Below are 27,725 nucleotides of genomic sequence, written 5' to 3' on the forward strand. Positions count from 1 at the left end.
TCCATGTATTATGGCTTTTAATTCCTTTTCAGTAGTATGTGGTATAAGTATTTTCTGGAGAAAATTTATTGTTTTACCATGTTATGGTATTTTTGCCATATTGAAAGTTAAGAATCTTATGCAGGTAATAATATGAACATTTTTTCTTTTATGTAGGCTCCATGTCCAGTGTGGAGCCCAATATGGGGTTTGAACCTGTGGCCCTGAGGTCATGACCTGAGCTGAGACCAAGAGTCAGATGCTTAACTGACTGATCCGCCCTGGCACCCCAAATGAACCTTAAAAAATTTGGTTTTAGAGTATCCTGTCCTGAGGTTCTTTCGTATGTTTTTCTATTATTTTTACAGTTTTATTTTTTCCCATTTATATTTTTCCTGATCTGTCTGGAATTTTGTTCAGTTTGGAGTTTGAAATACAAGTTTATTTTTCTTTTCTTTCAGCCCTGTAGCTGGCCACTTGTGTCATTGCCCCTGCTTAAACAGCCCATTCTTGCCCATCGGAATTGAAGTGCTATTATTATTATATTTAACGTTTTCATATTTATTTGGATTTGGATTTTTTATGACAAGTTTCCCTATACTCCATCTGTATGTTTATCCCTGCACCCAAAACCACACTGTGCCAAGTAGTTCCTTGGAATTATTATTATAATCCTTGGGATTTTTATTGGAATTGTATTCAATTTATACATTAATTGATGTATGCACAGTTAACTTATGCATTAATTAATGAAATTTTTACTTTAATACATCTTATTCAGGAAAATGGTATTTCTATTTATTTTGACCTTTATACCTTTTAAGAAAATATTATGCTTTTCTTCATGTAGGACTTTTATCTTTCTTGTTTAAAACTAGGATTTATTTTACTTTTGTTGCTTTTGTAATTGAATTCCCTTGCCCCATTTTGTGTACTTAAAAAAATAAAATTTTAATGTTATAATTTCATATATTGCAATATTTTTTATTTGGGGGTTGGAAACACTTTCATATCTTTGAATAAGAGATCTTGAAAAAGATCTGCTTTTCTTGGCTTAACATAATCTAAATTTTTAATTTATTTCTAAAAATTTGTTTTTTAAAATGGGGCACCTGGGTGGCTCAGTGGGTTAAAGCCTCTGCCTTCAGCTCAGGTCATGATCCCAGAGTCCTGGGATCGAGCCCCGCATTGGGCTCTCTGTTGGGTGGGGAGCCTGCTTTCCCCCCTCTCTCTCTCTGCCTCCCTCTCTGCCTACTTGTAATCTCTGTCTGTCAAATAAATAAATAAAATATTTAAAAAAATTGTTTTTAATCTAAGCTTTTTAAAAAATGCTATTTCTTTTTTTTAAAGATTTATTTATTTATTTATTTGACAGAGAGAGAGAGAGAGAGAGAGAGAGATCACAAGTAGGCAGAGAGGCAGGCAGTGTGGGGGGAAAGCAGGCTCCCCGCTGAGCAGAGAGCCCTAATGTGGGGCTCGATCCCAGGACCCTGAGATCATGACCTGAGCCAAAGGCAGAGGCTTAACCCACTGAGTCACCCAGGTGCCCCTCTTCTTTTTTTTAATATAATTTAATTTTTTCAGTGTTCCAAGATTCATTGTTTATGCACCACACCCAGTGCTCCATGCAATACGTGCCCTCCTTAATACCCACCACCAGGCCCTCCTAACCCCCCACCCCCTTCCCCTCCAAAACCCTCAGTTTGTTTCTCAGAGTCCACAGTCTCTCATGGTTCATGATAAAAAATGCTATTTCAAATTCTCTGTAAGCATTTAAAATAGTTGTACACTTTTTCCTCACCATAACTTTTATTTTTAATTCATTTTTTAAATTTTTATATAGATTTTTAAAAAAAATATTTTTATTTATTTATTTGACAGACAAGTAGGCAGAGAGGCAGGCAGAGAGAGAGAGAGAGGAGGAGACAGGCTCCCTGGTGAGCAGAGAGCTTGATGCGGGGCTTGATCCCAGGATCCTGGGATCATGACCAGAGCCGAAAGTAGAGGCTTTAACCCACTGAGCCACCCAGGCACCCCATAGTTTAAAATTTATTAAAAAAAAAATTTTTTTTTTTAAGATTTTATTTATTTATTTGACAGAGATCACAAGTAGGCAGAGAGGCAGGCAGTGAGAGAGGAGGAAGCAGGCTCCCCGCTGAGCAGGGAGCCCGATGCGGGGCTCGATCCCAGGAACCTGGGATCATGACCTGAGCCAAAGGCAGAGGCTTTAACCCACTGAGCCACCCAGGCACCCCTGAAAAATTTTTTTTTTAGAAAAGATTGTATTTATTTATTTGTCAGAGAGAGAGAGAAAGAGAATGAGTACAAGCAGGGGCAGTAGCAGGCAGAGGAAGAAATAGGCTCCCTGCTGAGCAAGGAGCTTGCTTTGGGACTGGATCCAAGGACCTTAGGATCATGACCTGAGCTGAAGGCAGATGCTTAACCTACTGAACCTCCCAGGCGCCCTTCACCATAACTTTCAAATTGGATTTCTTCATTTGTTGTAGCGCAAGGTAGCAATATTTCTGGTTCTTGAGACATGAATACTTCTTTTTTTTTTTTTTAAAGATTTTATTTATTTATTTGACAGAGATCACAAGCAGGCAGAGATGCAGGCAGAAAGGAGGAGAAGCAGGCTCCCTCCTGAGCAGAGAGCCCGAAGCGGGGCTCGATCCCAGGAGACCCTGAGATCATGACCTGAGCCGAAGGCAGAGGCTTAACCCACTGAGCCACCCAGGCGCCCATGAATACTTCTTTAATGCTTGTTTTGGAAGGAAGCTAGGTTCAGAAAAGCATAAAGGCAAGAAACATCACCAGCAATACTTTCACCAAGGAGCTCTTCATGTTTTCACTTAATTCCCTTTAGGATTTTTTTTTTTTTTTAGCATAGTTGAGAGCATACTTGATATATATTTCACATCATGCTTATTTTGCATTTCATGTTACAAACTTGTGGGTTTTCATTGTAAGCTCTTGGTATGAGTTTTAAGGGCTAAATAGCGTTCGATTGTAAGCTGTTTATTGACCCAGTTCCCCCAATGTGAGATCCTTAGTGGTTTTAAACTTTCCCCAGGTGCAGATAATGTTTTGAGTATCTTCGTTCCTAAACCTTTACCTGTCTTGTAGACTGCGGTCCACGATTGGTATCTGCCGGGAAAATTTACAGGCTAAAGGAGGTGAACCTTTGGAAAATTTACTTTATTACACCTAAGTGTACAGCAGGGACCCCTGCAAATGGGTCCCAGTCTCTAAAGGCCAGTGGGGATTGTACTGTCCTAAGTCTGACATGTGGCTGATGCTGCTAATTGGCTGATTTTTATGGGTACAGTTGACTCCATTCCAGTTGACATCAGAGCTTTCCACATGAGGATAATCTGGTCCATTTCCATGATGTACTTAGTTTTCCCCCAAAAGGTTCCTGTAACACAGTGAAAGGAGCACTTTGAAATATGCCCTTTTTCGTAAGGTTAATTTGATGTCGTTCGGAAAAATGCAGCTTTTATTGCTGATCCTGTCAGTTGTTCTGACATTTGCCCATAAAAGGGTACAGGATTCTTAAGAACCTTATTATAGATTACTGTGGCAGGATAAGGAGTCTTGAAATACAGGTCAGAGCTCAGGAAAACCAATGCTTGCAGAATTTCAGCAGTAAACTAGTTAAGCTCACGCAGTTTCCACCTGGGCGGGTTTTGATAGATAGTTTTAAATTCAGCAGGAGCAAAGTATTTAATTTTCCATTTCTTCATTCCTGTATCAGGCTTTACTGAACACCTCAAGGGCAGATTTACTTATTTATAAGAGAGGGAGAGAGCATGTGTGCGTGATTGATTTTGGTGGGGAGGGGCAGAGAGAGAGGGAGAGAGAACCTCCAGTAGATTCCCCGCTGAGCGCAGACCACAGCATGGGGCTGGATCTTAGACCTTGAGATCACCATCCGATTGGAAACCAAGAGTTGGATGTTTAACTGACTCTGCCACTCAGGTGCCAAGTTTCTTTTTTTTTAATTTTTGAGAGCTTTATTGAAGTCTAATTTACATACCATTAAAAAAACTACCTCTTGTGAGTGTACAATGCAGTGATTTTGAAAATTTTTCATTTATTTTAGAGAGAGAGAGAGAGACAAGGGTGCACATAAGGCGGTGGGTGGGGAAGGGTCTTAAGTAGACTGTGCACTGAGTGCCGAGTCCACTGTGGGACTTGATCTCGTGACCCTGAGATCACCACCGGAGTGGAAACCAAGAGTCATCTGCCTAACCAACTGTGGCACCCACGCGCCCCCTGCGGTGATTTTTAAAATTCCATAAATTTATGGAGTTGTACAACCATCAACACACCCAGTTTGAGAACATTTTCCCTATACCTATTTTCTATTATGCAAGTTGACAGTTAATCCCCAATTCCAGCCTTAGACAACCACTAATTGACTTTTGGTTTCTAAATATTTACCTTCTCTCAACATTTCATGGACTCCTACAACATGTGGCTTTTTGGGTCTCACTTCTTTCCGTTGGCATAATATTTTCAATGCTTCTCTTTGTCGTAGTGTGTCAGTACCTCTGTTCTCGGTATTACCGAGTAATAATCCATTGTCTTGACAGTACCACATTTTAATTATCCGTTCATCTGGTCACCAGTTATGTGCATAAAAACTTGAAGTGATTTTCTTGACTGGTGCTTTTATTTATTTAAAAAAATTTTAAAAGAAGATTTTATTTATTTATTTGTCAGAGAGAGAGAGAGCGAGCGAGCGAGCGAGCGTATAAGTAGGGGAGCTAGAGGCAGAGGGAGAAGCAGGCTCCCTGCTGAGCAAGGACCATAGTGCAGGGCTCCATCCCAGGATCCTGTGATCATGACTTGAGCAGAAGGCAGATGCTTCACCGACTGAGCCACCCAGGTGTCCCTTGACGGGTACTCTAAAAAAAAAAGAAAGGAAGAAAGAAAGAAAGAAAGAAAGAAAGAAAGAAAGAAAGAAAGAAAGAAAGAAAACCTTTGCTGTTACATTCCCCCACTTGATTACAAACATGCCCAGTTCACTGACTCACAGTAGAAGTTAGCTGTGATGAAATGCCACGGAGGCGGCTGACCCATCGTAGCGTTGCCCGCATGCGTTCGCAGAGAGCATTCTGGGAAATAGGAGAGACCGAGGTGAGAAAATAGCCCCACCAATGCAGGTGCTCCTTTCACTTCGCAGGAATGATCAGACAACTGAGTGAAGATGAGAAGAAACGGAAACTTAAGCCTGACGAGGTTATAAATCAGTACCTCTCCTGTGCCCACCACGAGCTGAAGAGGTGTCGGTGCCTGTTGTTGCCAAGTGTGTTCGGTGTGATTCCCTGGTCTTAACTGGCTTGGGTCCGAATTATAAATTATACAAGATTTCCCGAGACGCATCTTTCCCCTAAATGTCCATAATGTCTGTATTCTGCATGCCCCCAGGGCAGCGAGCATTTCAGTCATCATTACTATGGTAGCCAGGCATTGTGCTAGGTGCTGGAACAATGAAGATGAATGAGGTACGATCCCTGTTATGTGGGAGCTCCGGTCAGCAAGAGGAGGCATCTCTAAAGCAGATTGTTAACGGGAGAGTTTGGTCAAGGGCTGCAGTAGAAAGAAGTTCAGAATAAGGAGGCACTCAGGAAGGCTTCCTGGTGGAGGGGACCCTTGAGCTAAGTCTCGAATGACCAGTATAAGCTCACATCCCATGGAGAAGTGAGATGGGGACATGGGAAGGGCGATAAATAGCATGGCCTTTGGCAGGGTAGTCATCATAATAATTATTATATGATTAGTACTCCCCCTGAGTTTTCTGCTGTGTTAGGTTGGTCATGACCTGTCTGCATCTAGAAGGTAATACTGATGATGTAACCCAAGCCTTGGGGGCTGGGTTTGTGCTGTTCACCTGCATTCCTTTCCCTTTAGGGGCCAGATATCTGGAGTTGGCAGGGCAGTTCCTGACTTGTACATTTGACTCAAGTAAACTAACAGGGATTGTTGATTCAATTTTTATTTTTTTAAAATTTTTTAATTTTTAAAAAAGATTTATTTATTTATTTATTTGACAGACCGAGATCACAAGTAGGGAGAGAGAGAGAGAGAGAGAGAGAGGAGGAAGCAGGCTCCCCGCTGAGCAGAGAGCCCGATGTGGGGCTTGATCCCAGGACCCTGGGATCATGACCTGAGCCGAAAGCAGAGGCTTTAACTCACTGAGCCACCCAGGCGCCCTGTTGATTCAATTTTTATATTTGCAGATGATTTGTTTCACGATCCAGGCTGTGGGTTTTTTTTTTTTTTTTTTTAATTTTAAAGATTTTTTAAATTTATTTGACAGACAGAGATCACAAGTAGGCAGAGAGGCAGGCAGAGAGAGAGAGGAGGAAGCAGGCTCCCTGCTGAGGGATGCAGGGCTCGATCCCAGGACCCTGGGATCATGACCCGAGCTGAAGGCAGAGGCCTTAATCCACTGAGCCACCCAGGCACCCCTTTTGTTAGGTGACCCAGCTTTCAGGAAGCCCTTAAATGTGGGCCTGTGTGAATGTGTAGAGAGAGTAGCATATGCACATCTCATATTTAAGAGTGACCTCTGCCTAAGAAAGAGGGACGTTTCAATATGGGAGAGTATTCTGGGACTCATGGCTCAAGATTACTCACTTAGCCACAGAAGAAGCATTTATGGAGTGTGTACTGGGTACCAGACTCTGAGCTCGGTGCAGGGGGCCAAGGGAGGAGCTGGAAACCAAATTGTGTTGTTGAGGACAGGTGTTAGGTTTGGGCTGCCAATTAGGCTTCCTTCCTGTGAGGGCCAGCTTTTCTCTGGCAGTGGTGGCCTAGAATGCTGGGATGGATTAGTGATGTCTGTCACGAGCACAGATTGGAGAGTAAACGTACTAGTGCTGGTTATTTGCTGACAATATGTTAGGGTTTTCTGGTGTACACAGATGACTTGAGTAAAGGTGGGGTATGGGAAAGAGAGGGCATTTGTCTCAGAATCAGCATGTTTGCCTTGGTATGTGGTGTATCTGGAAGCTGCTTTGGATCACTTTGGGGTTGGGTAGGGCTGGAGTACAGATGTTATTAATTATATAGTCTTACAATGCTGCTCATTATGTACTCAGGTACTGTCTCTTAAATGTCTGTCTGTAGCCTGTTTTTTTAGGTGTGAAATGGAGATAATACCTGCCTCACCCATATATAATAATGTTGATGGGAGGAGCTAATGAAATAATGGGTATGAAAATAGTTTACTGCCCACAGAGCAGTAAACCCTTGGAGTATTATTACTACAGGTGCGGAGGTGAGTGGAACAGGAAATGCCTGAAGTTGGGCAAGGTTGAGCCAGATGGTGATGGCATCAGGTCCTTTGCATTGGGTCCCTCTGCCTAGTCTGCTGTGTCTGTCACATCCAGGTTATGACTCCAAGTTACCTCCACTCAGGCCCCAGAATCTAAGCCTGTTCCTGCTGTGTCTTCACTTACCACCTCATCTGGTCTTATTTTCTTCAGAATTCCCATTAACTGAAATGGTCCAGTTAGCATCTTTGTGTATCTCCCTCTGCTAGAACCATGCACATGTGGTGAGGCAGAGACCATGCTCTTTGTATCCTCAGAGCCTCGAACAGTAGTGCCTGGTACATAGGAAGAGTTCAGGATTTATTGTTAATATTTTTTGAGGGGAGAGGGCATGGGAGAGCACTAGAACAAGTGGGGTGGGAGGGCCAGAGGGGAAGAGAATCTTCAGCAGATTCCACGCTCAGCGTGGAGCCTGATGTGGGGCTTGATCTCATGACCCTGAGGTCATGACCTGAGCCCAAATCAAGAGTTGAATGCTTAACCGACTGAGACACCCAGGCGCCCCAAGGATTTAACGCAGGTTGTGTGAGCAAATGGAAGGGCCTTAAAGTCTACAGACTCAATGGGCCTAGGTGCCCAGGAGCCCTGGGAGGATTGTAAAGAATAGAAGGTAGAAAAAAAAAAGGAATAGAAGGTAGTAGCTCTGACTTCATCTCTTTGCCAAGATGTTTGTGAAGCTCTTATTTCTTTGGTTATTGAGAAATACAATTAATTGAATCCACAGTAGTAACTTAATTGAAAGTTCATTCCATCAAGTCTGGATCTGACTTCACACTATAATCCCTTACAACAAAACAAAGAACAAGAATCAGAATTCATATACTTTTTTTTTAGTGTATGTAACAGGGCATGAAATTATACAATGTTTCCAATTTGGCAGGCTGCTGCATTCAATCTCTGGAAAGATAATCTGGTTCCTTAAACTACATGCAATATGAATTAGAGTTGGAGTTTGTGAATTGAATACAATTAGCAGCCCGCCCCTCCCCACACCAGACTGATTTGGTTTTAAATTGGCTTTCAGTTTTTTCTCCTCTGCTGGCTGGCACCAATTCCATTTTCCCTCCTTTCTCGTGAGTTGTTACTATGCTTTCAAGAGTCTGATGAATATAGCTAGGCTGTGTAGGGCTTTCTGCAGGTATGTGAAATGAACACACATGGAGAGGGGTGTGCTGAGGGGTCCAAGTCAATTCCATGTCAGTTACCGGCCCATAAATCCAGGTGTCAGGTGTGTGCACCTACCGGAGGTTTAGAGCTGGTGACTCACCCCCTTCCAGGAGGTGCCAGGGCTACCCTGGTTGTCTCTCTCCCTGCACAGGTGGACTGATGAATCACTGCTTCTCTCGCAGGGTAACCTGTCTGTGCGCCCAGTTTGAGGCCGTCTTGCAGCATGGCCTGAAGAGGAGCCGGGGATTGGCACTAACGGCAGCCGCGATCAAACAGGCAGCAGGCTTCGCCAGCAAAACGGAAACAGGTACTGCTTGGCCTGCTGCAGGGTGGAGGATGTAGCCTTTTCTAAAAAGTTTTTATTTGGTTTTTAAGAGCAGGCAAGGCAGGCATTGTGTGGGATGGGGCAGCCTGATGGTGCAGAAATCCACATGTGAGGCTGTCTTACCTGTTGTCCTTTGCAGAATCCTCAGAGCCCCGTGTTCATCTCTGGGAGCTCAGGGTCCTGCAGCCAAGGTGCTTATGTCACCAATGCCATGTGGCAGTTGCTGGGAGATCGATGATGAGTTTTAATTCCAGGCATGGGGATAGCAAGACATTTTGTAACTAAATCTGCTTTCAACACCAGCAGCAGGAAGAGCAGAATCAGTAGGTATCTGAGTGGACAGCTCTGCTACCATCCGTTTTAGTGTCGTCCAAGTAGTGTGCCGTGCTCCTGTGTGTCTGGAGGACAGGGACAGTGCTGATAATCTCTGCTAACACGTAGGAGTGCTTTGCACAAGACTGGAACTTCGTTAGTCTTTCATATAAATAAACTCATTCAGTTTTCATGACAGTCTTATGAGTAGTAGGGCTTTCATTTTCTCTACTGTACAAATGAGGAAGCTTTTTAAAGGGATGTGCTCTGGATCTGGACCTAAAAGTGTATCATGTCATATAAGAAACATTCTATGTCCTTCTTCCCCAACATTTTTTGTTTTTTTTTTGTTTTTTTTTTTTGAGAAGGAGCGTGAATGGGTGTGTGGGAGGGGGGCAAGGGCAGATGGAGAGGGAGAAAGAATCTTTTTTTTTTTTTTAAAGATTTATTTATTTATTTATTTGACAGAGAGAGAGAGAGAATGGGAGAGAGAGAGCGTTCACACATGAGCAGGGGCAGGGGAAGAGGGAGAAGCAGGATCGCCAGTGAGCAAGGAGCCTGATGTGGGACTCGATCCCAGGACCCTGGGATCATGACCTGAGCCGAAGGCAGGTGCTTAACCGACTGAGCCACCCAGGCATCCCAGGGAGAAAGAATCTTAAGCAGGCTCCACACCCAGCTCTACAGCCCAGTGTGGGGCTCAATCACATGACTGAGATTATGACCTGAGCCAAAACCGAGAGTCAGATGCTTAACTAACCGAGCCACCAGGTGCCCCTCTTCCCCAGCATTTTAAAGAGCAGGCTTTGGGGCGCCTGGGTGGCTCAGTGGGTTAAAGCCTCTGCCTTCGGCTTGGTTCATGATCCCAGGGTTCTGGGATGGAGCCCGCTCTCTGCTCAGCAGGGAGTCTGCTCCGCCCCCCCCCACCCCCGCCCTCTGCCTGCCTCTCTGCCTACTTGTGATCTCTGTCAAATAAATGAATAAAATCTTTAAAAAAAAATTATAAAGAGCAGTTTTTTTCAGACCCTGCTTGGGATTGCTGTGCCAAATTCCTGACTCTTGTTACTGTGACGTCCGTGTCACTGTTAGTGCCCCTCGTTCCCAGCTGACCAGCCCTCGCCGTGTCTGGTGGAGGTGTCTGTTGGGCATTGTCTGCCACACGAGCCCTTTTTGTTGCTTGGGACTGGTAGTCCAAGGAGCACCAGCACGTCTGTGAGGCACCGCCAGCGTTCCCATTCTTGCCTTTTCCTGTCTCAGCACGGTTTCAGCACCACCTCCTGAAGAGAGACTGGCCAGCGAGCAGAGTCTCTTCCTTGTTTTCTGCTGCCGAGAGGTTCTGGGCGGCTTCCCTGCCAATTGGAAGCAGGGGAAAGGCCAGGCTAGCTTTGCTCTCGAGGGGGTTGCCGAGGGCTTCTGTGGATCTTTCCTGCGGTGCAGTTAACCATTCACTGGTGCTGGACGGTCCTTGGCTAATGAAATTCCCCCACTATGGAATGTTTGATTAAAAACCTCCTACGGGGAAGGGGCGTGGGTGGGTTTTCAACTGCTAGGAGTCGGGAAAGATCAGATAAGTGGCTGCTTGGTCGCTCTTAAAGCCATCAGAGAGACTGTGGCAGGCCAAATGAGAAAATGAAATCGGAAGAGGAGGCGTGGATGGGAATGAGCTTGCCTGTTTTCCCTTGTCCCTGCTGGCTGCTGGCCTGGGCCCTTTCTGTAGCTTAGGACTTAATACCAAGCCCTAGAGTTGGGTGATGGGGTTGAAATCCCTCTCCGTGACTCGTCACACATGAGCGCTCTGGGACCTCCCCTCTCTGAGCTTCTGGTTCCTCATGCATAATAAAATAAGGCCATGCACAGGACTGGCTCCCAGTGTTGTGCTGAGGGCTTCCTGAGAAAGCACCTGCAAAGCCCAGGCCTCAGTACAGAGCTCCCGGGGCTGGTGCTGGATAACATGGCAGCAACTGGCCAGTTCTTGGATCCATTGCACTGAAGCCCAGATAAGTTCCTACGTTGTTCAAGTTCCCAGAGCTAGTAAATGGCAGAGCTGAGGATTCTAGCCCAGGTCAGACTGATGTCAGAATCCTGGCTCTTCTCTGAGCCCCGCTCCGCCGGCCGTGGCCCGATGCCCACTGCTGTTCCTCTGTAGACCACTCTCGCTCAATTAGCTGGATTGAAAGTGACAGGAGACCATAAGTAATGGTGAATTAATCCACAGGGCTGTTGCAGTAGCTCTGTTTAGAGATGGGAAACATTACCCTTAGAAGAGAGAAGAGCTGAATTCAAAGTAATGACTGAGCAAACGAGATTGTTGGAAATCACGCTATAGTAGATAATACCGAGCCTGCCGGGGCGGGACTGCGGTTGGTCATCTTGGGTGAGGGTTGCCTGCATGGCTGAGTTCGGAAACTGGTGCCCTTGTACGGTGTCCACATTTATAAATTAGGATATTTCCTGTTGAAATATGAATTGCTAGTTTTTGTTCACCTTGAGGATCTTGTGGCTCTGAGCCCACGTTTCCTGCTCGCTGTGGTTGGAACCCACCGCCCTATGCAGAGGGGCCCCATGCTCTAGTCCCCCATGCTCCGTACCTCTCCCTCCTGCCCCTGACAGCTTAGACAAGCGCTGTTGTCATTTTTGTCCCGCTGTTGTTCTTCCCGTTGTTCTCATGTGAAATTTAGCAGTTTTCAAGTACAAACACCTCTCAGATGATAAGCCTTTGAAGTCCATTTCTGGAGCGTGGAAATGGTTATCACTTTTGTCCACTTTTATAGTCGCTTTCTGGGGAGAGGATCTGTTAACTTCCTCCTTGGCTGTATAGCCAGGGGTCCCTTGTTTTTGTTTCTTTGTTTGTTTTTTGCTTTCGTCTTGATTTTGAATCTGTCCTTGTCTTTGGCATGTGCCTGGTGGCGGAGACCGAGTACGGTGTGTGAAGAGATGGGTGAAGCTTGCGATGACTCATCCTTCTTCAGAGGGGGGTCACTCCTGCCGCTGAGGCAGATGAGGTAGAGGAAGATCAGTTTACTCCCATCCAGGATGGAGCCTTTCACGCCTGGGCTTCAGCATTTGCAAGAGCTGACGTATTTCTGCTTTTGCCTTATTGCCAGGACGTAGTAATTTGGGGTTTCCCAAGTGTATTCATTTCTTGGAGCTGCCATGACAAATTTACACACCTTCATGGCTTAAGACCGCAGGAGAAATTGGTCCTCTCACATTTCTGGAGGCCAGGAGTCCAAAATCTAGGCGTTGGCAGAGCTGATTCCTTCTGGATGCTCTGAGGGAGAAAGCCTTCCCAGCTTCCGGTGGTTGTCAGCCGTCCTTGGCACCCCGTGCTTGTGGCCGCTTCCCTCCAGTCTGGGCCTCGGTCTTCTCATGGCCTCTTCCCTCTGGGCCTCTGTCTTCATGTCCTCTTTTCAGAAGAACAACAGCCCTGCTGGATTTCGGCCTACCCTCCTCCAGTAGTCCCTCAGCTTAACTAAGTACATCTGCAAAGAGCCTTTTTCCAAATAAAGTCGTACTCTGTGGTTTCAGAGGGACATGGATTTTCGGGGGACGCTTCAATCCTGCACACCCTGGATCCCTGAGCTGTTAACCAGTTTCCGTCCTCCTCTGCTGGTTCTGAGCTCACAATTTTTCCCTTCCAGACCTCATGGGAATTCTGAAAGCCCTGCTTCACTTCTCATCAGACAAACTCTGTAGCTGGAAGAAGCCTCGAGGGCCAAGTAAGGCTCCGAATGTAGGACTCCTGTCTGTGGGCTTGCCTTCTCTTGGGGATCTGGGTTCTTTGTTACTTGCCTTTGTAGCGCTCCCAAGTCCCCAGCTTTATTTTAATAACTGTTTAAATAACTGCCCAGCTTTTTCCCTTGTTTTTGCGGGAGACGTTGTCTGATCTGGATTCATCTTCCAAAGCTGAACGCGGCCCTTCGAGGCCACACTCTGCGTGCCTTTTCCTCTTGCTGCACCGCAGCCTGCGTGTGCGGCCATGTCCGTGGCTTGTCTGGAGATCAGGTGGCAGGTGTTCCTTCCGTGATAAACGGTAGCCTGGGCAACGGAGCTTACAGGCGGAGTCCCTCCAGTTCTGGGAGGTTTTTAGCCGGTGCCTGCATCCATCCCCCGTTCCTGAGCTGGCTTGTTTGTCTGTTTGGTGTTTTTGTTTTGTCTTTGTTTTCGCCTTAGCATTTGGGTTTCATATGTTTGTTTGTTGATTGGTTTATGTGTTTTTGACTTGGGGTATTTTGTGTTTTGACCTAGACATCCCTGAGTTAGGGAACATTGGTAGAGTGGCTGTGATTACAAACAGGCCACCAGCTCAGCTTTGTCAGCATTGTCGGTGGGCTTGGGAAGTGGTGTCCCTCCCCAGCTGAGATCCCCTTGAGTCGATGGTGCCAACAGCTGGGGTACGCAGGACCCAGAGAGGCTTGGGATGAGGTTATGCAGTGTGTCTCCTCTGGGATTCAAGTGCCAGAAGCGAGAGTCTGCTGCGTCCTGGGGTGCTTTTTCCTCTTAGTTGGACGAGTGGCTAGATTTATCTCCGCAGGTGGTCAGATGGGAGTCTGCATTTCCAGAGTCTGGTCCTGCCGTCTGCGTCTCTCTCTTCGAGTTATGTAGGTTTGCGTGAATAATTACAGCAGGAATTGGTCATTCCTTATCCAGCAGCTCTGTCCCTTCTTTCTTGCTAATGGAATTCTGATTTTGTTCATATGTTGGGCCGCCAAGAGCTTGAGGCTTGAAGCTCGCTCTGGGGGGAGTGAGTCTAGATCAGATCAGGCTAGCCATAATAATTATCAGCCTGCCAGTAGTTGCTTTCAGAATAGACACGAGACAAAATTCTGACCAAAGGGAAGGGAGAATTCTGCTTCTTTTTTATTTTATTTTATGGTGCTGGGTTGTTTGCGTGTGACTGTGATGTTTGGAGCTGTGGCAATGATCTTGTGACTGTGAAGGAGGACAGGTCTGAGGACAAAAGCCAGTACACGAAGGATAGCAGCTCAGAAAGGTAGAAAGTACCTTGGTAGTGGCACTGAGCTTCTGAATTAACCACGGCTAGACCTGCCCTAGCTCTGGACTGAATGTTGTGTGGGGATAGTAAATTTCCTAATGTTGGAAGCCATCTTGAGTTGGATCTCTGCTTACAAGCCTCCTAAAACAACCTAACTTAAACAATAGAGAAAAGCAAGACAACTTTAATAGAAGTCAAAGGCCTGTGCTCCAGAAATGAGAGGACAGTCATGACTAGCATGCTAATCTTGGATGTTTTCTGCTCCTTTTTGGTAATTTGGCTGACCACAGGCCTGGCTTCCCTGTTTGCTGATGACTCACACTGAGAAGCTCCCGTGAGCCAGGGCCTTCGTTAGACCCTTTGTTCGTTGTTCGGTTTTATTTCTGAAGTGACTATGCTTCGGGAATGACAATGTCCCCATTTTACAGATGAAGAAAATAAGGCTCAAAGAAATGAAATACTTTTCTTAATGCTCCAGCCCTAGTAATTGTGACAGAGCCAGGATTTTGACTTTGGTCTCCATGATTGTGACTCAGAAGCTCTTCCTTTTTTAGTCATGATGGCATGTTGTTTCCAGAAAGAGGGCTCTCTGGGAGACCATGACCCACTGCCCCCCAACCCTCCAGTTTGAATTCATGAGTAAATGAAGCAGCAAGTATTTTTTTTAAAAAAGATTTTATTTATTTACTTATTTGGGAGAAAGAATGAGAGAAAGAGAGAGCATGAGAAGAGGGAGGGTCAGAGAGAGCAGCAGACTCCCCACCAAGTAGGGAGTCTGATCCTGGGATTCCAGGGTCATGGCCTGAGCCGAAGGCAGTCGCTTAACCAACTGAGCCACCCCGGCGCCCAGCAGCAAGTATTTTAAGTTACGATCACTTAGAGCAGAGGTCAGCACACCATGTCCTGCCACTTATTTTTATAAAGTTTTATTGGAAGACAGCCACGCACATTCATCTACGTACTACGCATGGCGGCTTTTAGGCAGTTGTGACTGAGACCATTTTTCTCGTAAAGTCTGAAGTATCTAATATTTGGCCCTTTAGAGAAGAAGTTTTCTACTCCCTGTCTTCGAGAACAAAGGACAGGGGATCCCACTTTACCTTATCACATCATGCTCCCTTGTCAGTTGCCTGCCTACCTCCCTCCATGATAAGCTTTGGGACTGCAGGGCACCATGTCAATTTTACTTCTCCTGACTCTCCCGCTCCTAGCGTAGTGTCTGGAAATACATAGTACTTCAGTAGAAGTACATTGATATCTCATGATTTCAGTTGGCACAGTATTGTATTTCATGGTTCCTGAGGTACATTCTACCAGGGTCACTGCAGAGTGCTATAAAGGAAGTGATTAAGTGTGGGGGGAAAAGAGCAGAGATTGATTTTTAAATTTACTAAAAATGAATTAAAAGTGACGGAAAGCTACATAGGCTTGGCTTGGAATTGGAGGGTTTTGCAGACATTGGATGCCCAAAGCAGTCAGTACAGAATGCAGTGTGGAAAAATGAATGATTTTCCTTCCTGCTGGAGAAAGGAGAAAGAACCACTACAGTCAGTGCCTGTCCTCGTCCGTTGGGGACTGCTGTAACATGATGACATGGACTTAGGAGCTTATAAACAGCAGCCATTTATCAGGTTTCTGGAGGCTGGGAAGTCCAAGGTCAAGATGCCAGTGTGGTTGAGGGAGGACCCCTTTCCTGGTCCATAGCCAGTGCCTTCCCTGGTGGAAGGGGACAAGGGATCCCGCTGCAGCTGCTTTCTGAAGGACACTAATGCAATTCCACGAAGATACCACCTTCATGACCTAAGCGTCCTCTGGAAGTCCCCACCTCCTCATACCATCATCTTTAGGGGTTAGGATTTTAACATAGGAATTTTGGAGGGACACGTTCAGACCATAGTAGTGCCATTTCATGAGAAAACCTCATAATTGGATGTTCTTGTTAATAACTAATGGATCGTCATGCGGTGATGTGTGGGCAGTCCATTACAAGGTCATAGGCTGGTTCAGAACGGACCAGAGACACACCTGCTGTTACCGAGCTCTCTGTCCTGAAAAATTTAAGTCTGTTCAGCAGCCCTTGGCACCAAGGACCCTCTGACGTTGAAACACTGTTTCCCCCTCTCCTGGGGGGCCACAACCTCCTGACATACTTGCTGGTACTTTGTTGATCCTTCTTATGTATCATTTCTGCGCCCCCCCATGGAACTATCATTCACCTTCAGATTCTTTTGTTGCCTCTCGCTTCTACACACACCTACTGTCTGAGTTCTTTGGTAAAAATTGCTCTCCCTGTGTTGATTACTCGAAGTTCTGCCTGCAGCCCACATTACTCCCCGGGGCCCTTTCTCTGAACGCGTCTCTATCCAGATGCACCGCAAGCTCCTCACAAAGACTGAATCCTCCTCTCCACCCCCGTTTTGCTCCTGTGTTCCTTGCTTCGTGAATGGCTCTGTCTTTCACCTGGTTTTCCTGGACAGCCCTCGGGTTTCCTCGCAGCCTCCTTGTCCTTCCCCTCTGCCCTGTTCTGTCCTTTTGCCTTCTATCTCCATCCTCCTCAACCCACTCTGCATATTATGCCTGTGGGGAGTTCTTCAATGACCAGCCTGTTCCCTGCCCCCTACTTAAAGCTCTGTCGTGGTTCTCTTTAGAGTTGGGACAGGGGACATACTCCTTGACATGGCTTTCATGGTCTGTCCCCTACCAGCTTTGTCTGTCTCTGCTCTTCCTCTAAACCCTACCCCACACTGAGGGCTAACAGGCAGTGGGCTGGCAAGACATTGCAACACTTCTGTCCAGTTGATAAATAAATCATGACCTGAGTCCTCTGAGTTCCCCTCTGGCCGCAGCCCCTGCCTGGGGAACTCCTGGGACCTCTTCATAAGTCAGCAACTAAAGCGTTAATGCTAGATGCTCTTGGGGAGAAGGTCTTCAGTACCTCTATTTTGTCATTGCTCAGGGACCAGGTTAGGTGGCTAAGCCCTCAGTGTTGAACGGCGTGCCTGGTTTGTAGAATCCTGAAGCTGTCAGGTCTGGAAGTGCTCTTTGTTCTTACCCTTCTGCTGCCCTCCTTCCTCCTCAGCCCTCACTCATACACTAACTACTCAAACGTCTGTTCTCTCTCTTTAAAATTGTGGCAAAGTACACACAACATAAAAATGACCATTTGAGGGGCGCCTGGGTGGCCCAGTGGGTTAAGCCGCTGCCTTCGGCTCAGGTCATGATCTCGGAGTCCTGGGATCGAGCCCCACATCGGGCTTTCTGCTCAGCAGGGAGCCTGCTTCCTCCTCTCTCTCTGCCTGCCTCTCTGCCTGCTTGTGATCTCTCTCTGTCAAATAAATAAATAAAAAAAAATCTTAAAAAAAAAAAAGACCATTTGAACCATTTTAAGTGTACACATTAGGCGACTAACCCCACCATGCATCTCTAGAATGTTTTCATTTCCCCATGTTGAAAGTCCATCTGCATTAAACACTGACTCCCCCTCCTCTAGCCCTAGGCACTTGCCATTCTACTTTCTATCTCCATGGTTTGTCTTGTTTAAGTACGTTGTACAAGTCAGGCTTACTTATGTGCCACATACCTAAGGCTTAGTTCCTTTACTCTAATGTCTTCAGGGTTCATGCATTTGTAGTATGTCAGAGTTTCCTTCTTTTTTAAGGCCGAATAGTAGTCCATAGTGTGTACACACACCACTTTGTTTATTTCCTCCTCTGTGGATGGACACCTGGGGTGCTTCCATTTATTAGTTGGCCATGAACATGGCCATATTGCCGTGTCATACTGCCATGGACACGGGTGTACACATAACTATTCGAAACCCTGCTTTCAGTTCTTCTGGGTAAGTGCCCAGAAGTTGTATTGCTGGATCAGATGGCAGTTGTACATTTCACTTTCTGAAGACCCGCCAGACGGTTTTCTGTGGCGGCTGCGCCATTGTCCGTCCACACCAGCAGCACACAGGGTCCCCAGTTCTCCACATCCTTGCTAACACTTGTTGTTTTCATGTATTTCTTTTTGAGACTAGCCATTCAAATGGGTATGAAGTGGTGGCTCATTGTGGTTTTGATCTCTTGTCTCTTGAAATTTCAGATTTGCCCCTCCAAAAGTCGTTCATAAGCTCCTCACCTGGTTTGGCTGTCCTGTGCTCCTCCTCTAGGTGTCTCTTTTCTGCCCACCCTCCCCCACTCCTCAGTAGTCCGGATCCTTCTCTCATCAAACTGATTTATGGCACTTTCTGCTTTCTTGACTGTCTCTCTTGATGGTCAAGGCCTGGGTCTATTCTTGGTCTCCTCTGTAGCTCCGGTGCATTGCAAGGTGCCTGGCCACCAGAAAGGACATTCAGAATAATGACTCCAGGACCCAGACTTGAGGACATGCTGCTTCTGGTCCTGGGAAGCCAGACCCCACCCTCTGCTGTCTGTCTGTCTTCTTACAGTCAGCTGAGAGCAGGTGGTATTAATATACATCCAACTATAAAATTAGAGAAACTGACTTCCTTGATTCTCAGTGGGGATTTTTGAAAACAGTTGATTGCATTTAACTCAAAACAGAATTTATATTTTGCTTCATTGGGTCACTTTGGGTAACAATTTCATTTCTGTAGAAAAGTATTTTTGGAGGAAGCTTCATGTACCAGGAGAAGACCGGGCCCATCCTTTTGCTTGTGAGGGGAAGTCCGCTCCCCTACCCTGCCATCCCTGTACAGCTTTCAGTTCCCTCTTTGTGTTTCTCTGTCGAATTCATGAACTTGCAAATCAGCTAGTCCTGGTACAAGAGACCTTGGAAGGATGTCGGTGTGAGATCCAAAGAAAAGACTGAGCTCTGCCCAGGGGTGGTGATCAGAATGTTGAACAGCCGGTTGGGGACTGCTGGCTTTAGGGAGAGAGCCAGAGCCACAGTGCTATCCCCCTCGGGCCAGGTGTTAACCTGTGAGTTCCTAGAGTATGGGGATGTCTGCAGGGCCCTGGGGAGGGTCCTTGACTGCTGGGGTGGCCGAGGGCTTGGGCCAGTGACAAGAAACTGTCCCAGCATTTTAGGATCTCATAGAGCCAACCTGTTGCCTCTTGGCCAAGGGTGACCTCTGGCTGTTTTAAAGGTGTTTGATCCTAAGGTCTAGTAAATTAAAACTAGTAAATTTGGCCTCAAAGTTGTCAGTTTTTTTTTCATAATTGTCTGGCTTTTTGGATTCATGGGTCTTTTGCTTTGTTCCCGTCAGCCTGAAAATGACTCGTCAGCAGAGGATGAGGTACATCCCTAAAAGGAAACCAGACACAAGCTTCTAAAGTCCTTTGTTTGGCACTAGAGAAGGTTCCTGCTTCGTAATAAAGGCGGGCTGTGGACTCTTTTAGACCAGGGGTGCATGCCAGGTGTGCTATGCTGAGTTGTTAGAGCTCAGGACTCCAACTTGAGGTGCTCACAGGGGCCAGGCAGACGACAGAGACGAGCGAGGCAGGCCTGCGGAAGGCCCCTGGGTGCGTGGAGACCGTGAGTCATCTGGATGCTGCAGGGCAGGCTGGGAAGCATCCGGGGGCTCAGGAAGAAGAGAGATTTTGATGAGCAGTGGGGTGGGGGTTCACTCTTTTGCACAGAGTGGTAAGAGATCGTCTTTGTGGGACTTTTGAATAGAGACCTCAGAGAAGGAGGGAAGTAGCCATACGGTCACCTGGGGAAGGAATCCTGTTCTGTTCAGTGGGTGGAAAAGCTTAGAGTCACTTGCCTCTTTTCTCAAGTTTATTCTCTGTCCTTCCCGGCAGACTGTTTCCCAGGCTCCCTTGCCCACTGTCTTCCTGCTTGGCCAGAGGGAGGTGGTGATGAGTTTTGAAGGTGGGAGGCAGAGGGAGGCTGGAGCCTTTCCTCCCACCTCCAGTGGCATGTCTAGCAGTGCCGTGCTCCCTCTGTGGTCTGTGGACGTCCTGTGCGGCCCGCAGGTCAGGCCTCGGTCTTCTTGTTTTACTCTCCTCCTTGGTGCTTCTGCCGCAGTCTGGCTGTTGCCCATCAGGTCTGCATTTAGGAGTGGAATTGCTGGATCCTGTGCTAATTCTCTGTTTACCTTTTTGAGGAACCACTGAACTGTTGTCAACAGTGACCGCACCATTTTACATTGATACTTTTTTTTTTAAGTAGGGATGGAATTGCCTTTATTTCTCTGCAACTGAAACGAATTCTGCTATTGAATCCCCTTTCAGTGAGCTCTCACATGCTTGAACAGCACCTTTTCCTTCTGTTCCTCTGGCTTCAGGGAGGGGTGGCTTTCTGACACTGGTAATCTCTGGGTGGTCTCATTATCTCCTGTTTGGCTTTGTAGCTCTTCCTAAGTCTTTGTAACAGACGCCCCATGTTCAGTTCCTTCAGTGCACTGCCCGGTGTGGTTTCTGTTCAGGGCTGGGCAGGCGGAGCATGCTTGGCGTGTTGGAGCAGCATCAGGGAGATCGGCAAGGCTGGAGCAGAGGGAGTGAGGCGGAGAGCCGGTCGGGGTTAGAAGGCCACCGATGGGCAGCGAGCGGCGGTGGATCTTCCTCGGCTGCATTTGTTTTCCTGCTCTCCACCCACCTCCACCAAGATAATTGGCACTGTTCTGTGGAGCCAGCAGGGACATTTCGTTTTTAGATTTAAATAGACTGGACTCTTCAGAGATCACCCAGTATCTCGGATTATTGTGCATTTATTCATTCTTTAAAAATGTACCAATTTCTGAATCGTAAACTTTAAAATGGTGGATTTTATGTTATGCCAAGTTTACCACAATTAAAAAATGAACCTGGAAGTGCCTCATTGGCAAGCATAAAGTTTTTTTTTTCCCTAACTGAAAGGGAATTTAATAGCAGAGTTAATTTTAGTTGCAGAGAAATAAAGGCAAAAAAAAAAAAAAGTATTGATGTAAAATGGTGTAACCATCATTGACAAGAGTTTGGTGGTTCCTCAAAAAGGTAAACCTATAATTCCTGTATGATCCAGCAATTCCGCTCCTAAATACTGACCTAAAAGAACTGAAAGCAGGGAGTCAAACACACTTGGATATGAATATTCTAGAAGCATTATTCATAAGAGCTAAAAGATAGAAAAACCCAAATGTCTGTTGACAGATGAGTGGATGAACAAAATGTGGTATATACACGTAGTAGGACAGTATTGAGCCACAGAAACAATGAAATACCGATAAATACTAAGACAGGGGTGACCCTTGAAAACATTTCTGCTAAGTGGGAATAGTGAGACACAAAAGGTCCTATGTTGTACAATTCGACTTACATCTAGTACCACCAAAAAGTGGAATAGAGGCCCCTGGGGGTTGAGGGGGGAGGGGAGAATGGGGGAGTTACCATTTCCTGGGTATGGAGTTTCTGTTTGGGATGATGGAAAAGTTCTGGACATGGGTGGTGGTGATGGTCGCACATCCTCATGAATGTACTTACTGCTACTGAATTATGCACTGAAAAATGGTTAGCACGGTACATTTTATTATGTCTATTTTACCTCAAGTTTTAGAAAGCAAAAAAAAAAAAAAAAAACGTCAAGATTACAGACTTTTTACAAGTCTTTATTATGTGATATTTAAACCACACTTCCTGTCTTCTGGTTTCGGGAGGCAGTCCTGTGGCTGGTTGGGAGATGGCCAGGGGACGAGGTTACAGCCCCTTCTCGGGAACTCTGCTTTGCTGATCCGTTTGTGTCTCGTAGTCAGGCTCATCCAGATTTGGAAGTGACTGGGACTTGGGGGCACTTGTGCTCCCCTGTGTCTGAGGCTGGAATAGGGGACCACTTGGTGGCCTTTTGTTCCTGGAATTGCTGATATCCTGTATGGGTGATTCTGTTAGTTTTTTACTTAAAATCCCTTCCCCTTTTCTTCTTTGGCTTAACAGAACCTTGATTTTGCTCTGGGCCGCGGATGTCCTCTAGGTAATGGATTGTGAGTGATGAAGCCAGTCTTGACATTCTCTATCTCTATTCCTCTTGGTTTTCTGGGATTACTTACCCTTGCCTGAAAAAAGGGGTAACAGAGCTGGTTTTATCTTGTCCTGTTTCTTCTCCGATTGTGGCTGTGATACCCAGGGTGGTGGCAGTCCTCTGGGACGGGGATGAAGGTCAAGAGGTTGGAGATTCTGCCAGGGACAGTGCCTTTGAGGCAGCTAACCTGCAGACTAAGTCCACGAGAAAAAGAAGCCTTTCTTTGTTTACAAGGAAGGAGCCTAGTTCCTTGTAGTTGGGTTTTCTGTTTTCTCATTGAGCAATGCTGTTTTGTTTTTATTTCTTCCTGAGGATGCATTTGCCACTTGTACGCCCGTAGGCACTGCCCAGTGCCGGGAGCGTTGCCCCTCCTCTGAAATGACTGTCAGGTAACAGAAGAATGCACCCTATCTCACTGCTTCAGGCTTCTGGTCGCAGGTGACAGCAAGTCACTTGGAAAACAAGGAGCATTTCCTAACTTAAGTAACTAAGAAAACTGGAGGGTGAACAGGCTTCAGGGGCTCAGCATCCCCTGCATCAGTCTCTGTGTCTCTGTCCTGCCTCTGACTGGGTGGGTGTCCTGTCCAGGTGGGAGTGCTCTATAGGAAAGGGAGGAAAAGGGCCCGGTGGCTCCAGGCTTACATGTTTATCTGAGCTCCTACTTCTAGAACAGTGGATGGCAAGCTGCCTCCTTAAGGGATCAGATGGGAAGTATTTGGGCTCTGTGGGCCATGGGTGTCTGTAGCAGCTTCCCAGCGACGACTCTGTAGTGGGAAAGCAGCCGCAGTCAGTGTGTCTGCAAATGGCCATGAGTCTTCCGATAAAACTTCACTTACAAAGACAAGTCGTGGGCTAGGTTTGGCCCTTAGACTATTGTTTGCTGACTTCAGTTCTCGAGGGAGCCAAGGTCTCCCCTTTAGTGGTTCAGGTAGAAGTTGCGGGAAGAACCCTGTGGTCTGGGGCGGGGACCAGGCTGAGACCAGTGAGGCTCTCAATGCAGCCACGGAATTTATGGGAGCACCAAGAAACTCAGCAATCAAGAGACCTAACGTTTTCATGCAATATTTTTAAAAAGTCAAAATTAATGCAGAAAAAAAACCGGTGACACTCAAAATAACAGACAGGGTCAGGGGAAGGGTAGGGTGAGCGAGGCGGGTTGCCGCAACACCCCCTGCTTGGCCCGGTGACAGCCCAGAGTTCGGTGGTGCTGAAGGCAGCTTCACAGGGAACCAGATGGAACGTGGTTCTCCTAGGAAGGAGGGACACAGCTACTGGAAGAAGGGGGAAGGGTGCTGTTTGCTGGCTGTGCTGCCTCAGTGCGAAGCACTTTACCACGTATGTTTTCTCACTTCCTCCCCCTCATCACAAACGTCAAAGGTAGATACTGCAACCCCCATTTCACAGATAAGGAAAATGAAGGACAAAATAAGTCGCCCAAGGGCACACAGCGGCCGAACGAGAACTCGAGTCCCAGTTTTTGTCCTCCAGAGTATGTCGGCATCTGTTATGGCCAAGGCCTGTTAGAAACTTCGCCAGAAGGCCTGTGGTGTTAGTCCCCCTCTGTGAACAGGTGCCCCTGGAGTTGACTGGCCTCAACAGCCCCTTCACGGCTCTCGTTCGTGTGGGCAGATGGCGTTCGGGCATCTGGAGAACCAGAAGCCCTCACCCTCTTCTGGAATGAGCCCCGGTTTCATAGCAGTAAGAGATCGGTTTATTGCCCCAAATTAAATTACGGACACTGCGAGTGTTAAGTGGCAGGTGAGCTGCACTTGAAATAGACCCCATTAGTGCTGGCAGTGGAAGTGGAGCCCTGCTGGGATAATTCTTATCATCGCCAGCATCGCTTTGGCAGGCTGTAGAGGGATTCTGTGGCGCTAAGCAATTGGCGAAATTGAAAGGTGAAAACACACGTTAAATGTTTCGGGTGCATTCAAGGTCCGAGGGAGGTCACCCTGGTTCTCCAGAAAGACCCGATGCAGGTGAGAGTCACCTGCTTTGAGTCACGATGGAGATACAGGTGGTTGTTCGGCATGTTTTGAAACAAAGCCCCCGTCCTGGTTTCTGAGAAAAGCACTGAGTGGAAAAAAGGCTGTTCCGCATTTGTGTGGTCTCGGCTGATCTCCTGGGCCTGGGAAGAGGATTCGTGTGGCATTTCGGGATTGAGACAGAAGGTTGTCTTGAGTGAGCTGCCTTGTTGGCTTTCCCAGTCATTCCCGAGGTGTAGATTCAGACCCACCCCGGCGGCTGGCTGGATCCGCAGACGCCCGCACGCGTGCATGCAGTTGCTGTTAACAGGGAAGGGAGAGGAGGAAACAGCACAGCTGCTCTCGTGCGAGACGGTCGTCAGTAAGCTGATGGCGGCCGGTCATCATGGCCTGGCCTTCGTGCTCAGGCTCTGCTTCCCATTTCTCCAGTCACCCCAGTATCTCTGGGTGGTTCTGTACTTCAGGGCTCATTTGGAGGGAGAGGAATCTAGAGCATAGCCCGGCTGCCAGGGTCATTCTCTGGATTGGTCTCTTCACCCTCGCCCAGCCCGCTGCAGTGGAAGCTTTGTTACGGACCGACCCTCGCTGTCTGCCTGGTAGCCCCCAGCTTTGCCCAGTCTGTGGCCCCCATGAAGAATGCAGTCCATGCTAACTGAGCTGAACTGACTTATTCGAGTGAATTTACTAACCAGGTATCTAATTTATGAAGATGTGTGTGTTTCCGTTCTTTTAGAAGGAAGGTTGAAGGGTCTGTGAGCCTGTATAGCTTCTGGATTTGAATCCCCATCTGGCAGCAAAGACTCAGCAGTGTCTCTCCCTTGGGATATTGAGCAGTTGTGAACACGATCATCTTGAAGAGGGTAGAGCCCTCCGTCCCGGCACAGGCTGTCCCAGTTAGTGCTTTGCAGTCAGGCAGCTCCCAGGTCCCATGCTGCCCTGCTGCTTACTAACCGCCCGTCACTGGGTGCAGTCACCCTCCTTGGCCAGGCCTCGGCCCTGGTCTTTGATAGGGGCTGGCCTTGGTGCTTATGAGGACTGAGGTCTGATGTCAAGTCTTGAGGGCAGGGGAGGATAGTGGCTAGTGCTCCGCCCACAGTAGCGGGGCCTGCTGGTGGTGCTGGTGTTGCCGGTGATCGTTGGGAGCATGGGAAAGGTTCGATGAGCATATGTGAAGAAAATAGGTCACAAGATGAGGTATATACTAGAGTGAAAATTATGAAGATCTCTGTGCGTGTGGATGAAAAAGGTGGGATGTGAGGAGATCCAATAAACTACCTTTTGGATAAAAAGAAACTTTTTTAGCTTTCCCTTAAAGGTTTAAATCTGTTCCTATTCTCAGGCATATGGACATCTTTTCTAAGGAACTAGAAATGAGGACAGTTATGGACAAGGAGGTTCAAAGCAGTACATAGGGAAGGTTGGCAATACATCGTGTTCCCAGAGGTAGAGAAATGGTTAAAATGTGTTTCATTGGGAGGCCATCAAAAGTCATGTTTTCAAACAGCTTTACTTTTTTAGAAAATTTTCAAAAGATTTTTTTTTTATCTGAGATAGAACGAGAGTGAGAGAGAGGGAGCACGGATGGAGGGGAGGAGCAGAGGAGAGGGAGAAGCAGGGAGCCCGACGTAGGGCTCCATCCCAGGACCCTGAGATCATGACTGGAGCCGAAGGCAGATGCTTAAAAGACTGAGCCACCCTGGTGCCCCCGTGTTTTCAAAGATCTTTAAGTGTTACAGGGAAACGTTCATGATCTAGACAAGTAAAGAAACAAACCTGGATGCAAAATTACACTCTTTCTATCTTCTCTGTGCTAAAGAAGTAACTTTTTTACGCTCCTGAAAAATGCCTCAGGACTGTCACTCTACAACGACGTGCATCCCAGGCCAAGAGCCACCGTGCCCGTCCCTCTCTCTGCAGAGCCCGTGTTCTGGTTCTACGTGAAGGAGGTCCTCAGCAAGCACGAACTGCCACGCTTCTACTCCCTGCGCCACATCGCGTCGGACGTGGGCCGCGGCCGGGCCTGGCTGCGCTGTGCCCTCAACGAGCACTCGCTGGAGCGCTACCTGCACATGCTCCTGGCCGACCGCGGCAGGCTCAGGTACCGGGGTGGGCGTCCAGGGGGAGGCGCAGCCGATGGGCCAGAATCGCAGCGTCTGAGCGCCTGTGCTTGTATCCCAGTCTCCTTGTCGGGGGCATGCGGGTTCCCCTCTTACAGTCCCAGCATGTTCGGCTGTGCTGGGGGCACAGAGGGTTCGAGAATGAGCGAGGGAATGAATGCTTGTAAAGGGCTCAGCGTGGTACCTGCATACGGCCAGTTCTCCATAAGTGCTTGTGATTGAGGTGTGGGCTGTGGGGAGCGCTGCCGTCCCAGGGTACAGCCTGCTCTCACTTGGTGCAATTTTAGTTTGGCCTCCTTTCAGACCCAGTTTCTTTCTCGGTGGAAATTGGGTGTTTAGAGCTCAGTTTTGTGTCTGTCTTAACTTTGTGCTGGGTTCTTTACAATTCCTTCTGTGTTTTTGAGGTTAATTCAGTCCCAAACTGACTGAAAGAAATAGGGAAACTTTGCGCTGGGGAGTGAAGTCAATTGTTATTTAAAAACAACAACAACAGTTTTATGACGTTTCCCTTTTTTTCTTGATCGTAAACATACAGCTCACCCTATCTGTTAGTGGAGGTCAGTTTATGCTGCTACAACAAACAGCATAAAACCCTCCGTGGCTTGCGACAGCCACCTTTTCTTCTTCCTCCTGTTACGTGTCTATCACGGATGCGTCGGGCTTTCCCGTCTCAGGGTCCCAGGCTGACAGAGGTTCCGTCTTGACAGATGCTGTCATGATTGCCAAGGTAGGAAGAGGGACGTGGTTGAACTGAGCACTGGCTTTTGAAGCTTCTGCACAGAGAGATCCTTCACTTCCACCCACATTTCACTGGCCGCGAGTCACATGGCCACAGCCCAGCTCCGCAAGGTGGGGGTGTGTGGCTGTCGCCTAGCCGTGGGGGAAGGGCGCTGATTATGCATCAGCCGTGGTACTGTCAGCCACGTTCCTTTCAGAAACGTGACAGTGCTGTCATTTTCCTGTATTCGTGATGTTAGCAGTGACTCTGTCTCTGTCAGTGGCTATTACTTACTGCGCGAGAGTAGTGGACTAGACATGTTGCTTTGTGTCACCCGACGGTGCAAAGGGACAGTGATCAGTCCTGTGCTGGTTCCTTGAGTAGCTTACACATTAGCAGTGCCCGGATCCTCAACAGTGAGGATTTAATTTCAGCGAATTAATTTAATTTAGTCCAATAAGCTGGCATTTCATTCGTGCCATGATGCAGTCCCATGATTTTAATGCTGTTGTGCATCCCCTGGTTTGTCTCCTCTTCTGTTTTTTGTGCTGCTTGTGGTCACCTGGCTACCAGCAGCTTGTTAGGTGTTCTGGATTGTGCGTGAGGACTCCTGAAGTTCTCCCATTGATGGTACCTGTGGTGCCCTGTCCGGCTGCGTGCTTGGACTCTGGGTCTGACATGAAAGGCATGGGGGCCGGGACTGCTGTGCTCACTGCACCCCTGTGCTATTTGGATGTCTGGGTGCACCCCCCGGGCCTTAGGCAGTTTTAGTTGACGAGAACATTCTCCTGAATCTTACAATGAATTTTTTTTCTTTCCTTGTTTCTTTTAAAGAT

General features: G+C 47.2%; 1 protein-coding gene across 2 annotated transcripts in view; it reads left to right on the top strand.

Moving 5' to 3' along the window:
* The window catches only part of SNX29 (sorting nexin 29), a 479,895-nt gene that overhangs the window by 35,486 nt on the left and 416,684 nt on the right, over positions 1–27,725 (top strand). For both annotated transcript variants that reach the window (XM_047712611.1, XM_047712612.1), the window contains exons 4-5: positions 8,675–8,799; positions 25,972–26,152. In XM_047712611.1, the coding sequence (XP_047568567.1) occupies positions 8,675–8,799; positions 25,972–26,152 (306 nt within the window). The remainder of the gene's footprint in view (positions 1–8,674; positions 8,800–25,971; positions 26,153–27,725) is intronic.

Source organism: Lutra lutra, chromosome 18, assembly GCF_902655055.1.
Source record: "Lutra lutra chromosome 18, mLutLut1.2, whole genome shotgun sequence".
Lineage (NCBI taxonomy): Eukaryota > Metazoa > Chordata > Mammalia > Carnivora > Mustelidae > Lutra > Lutra lutra.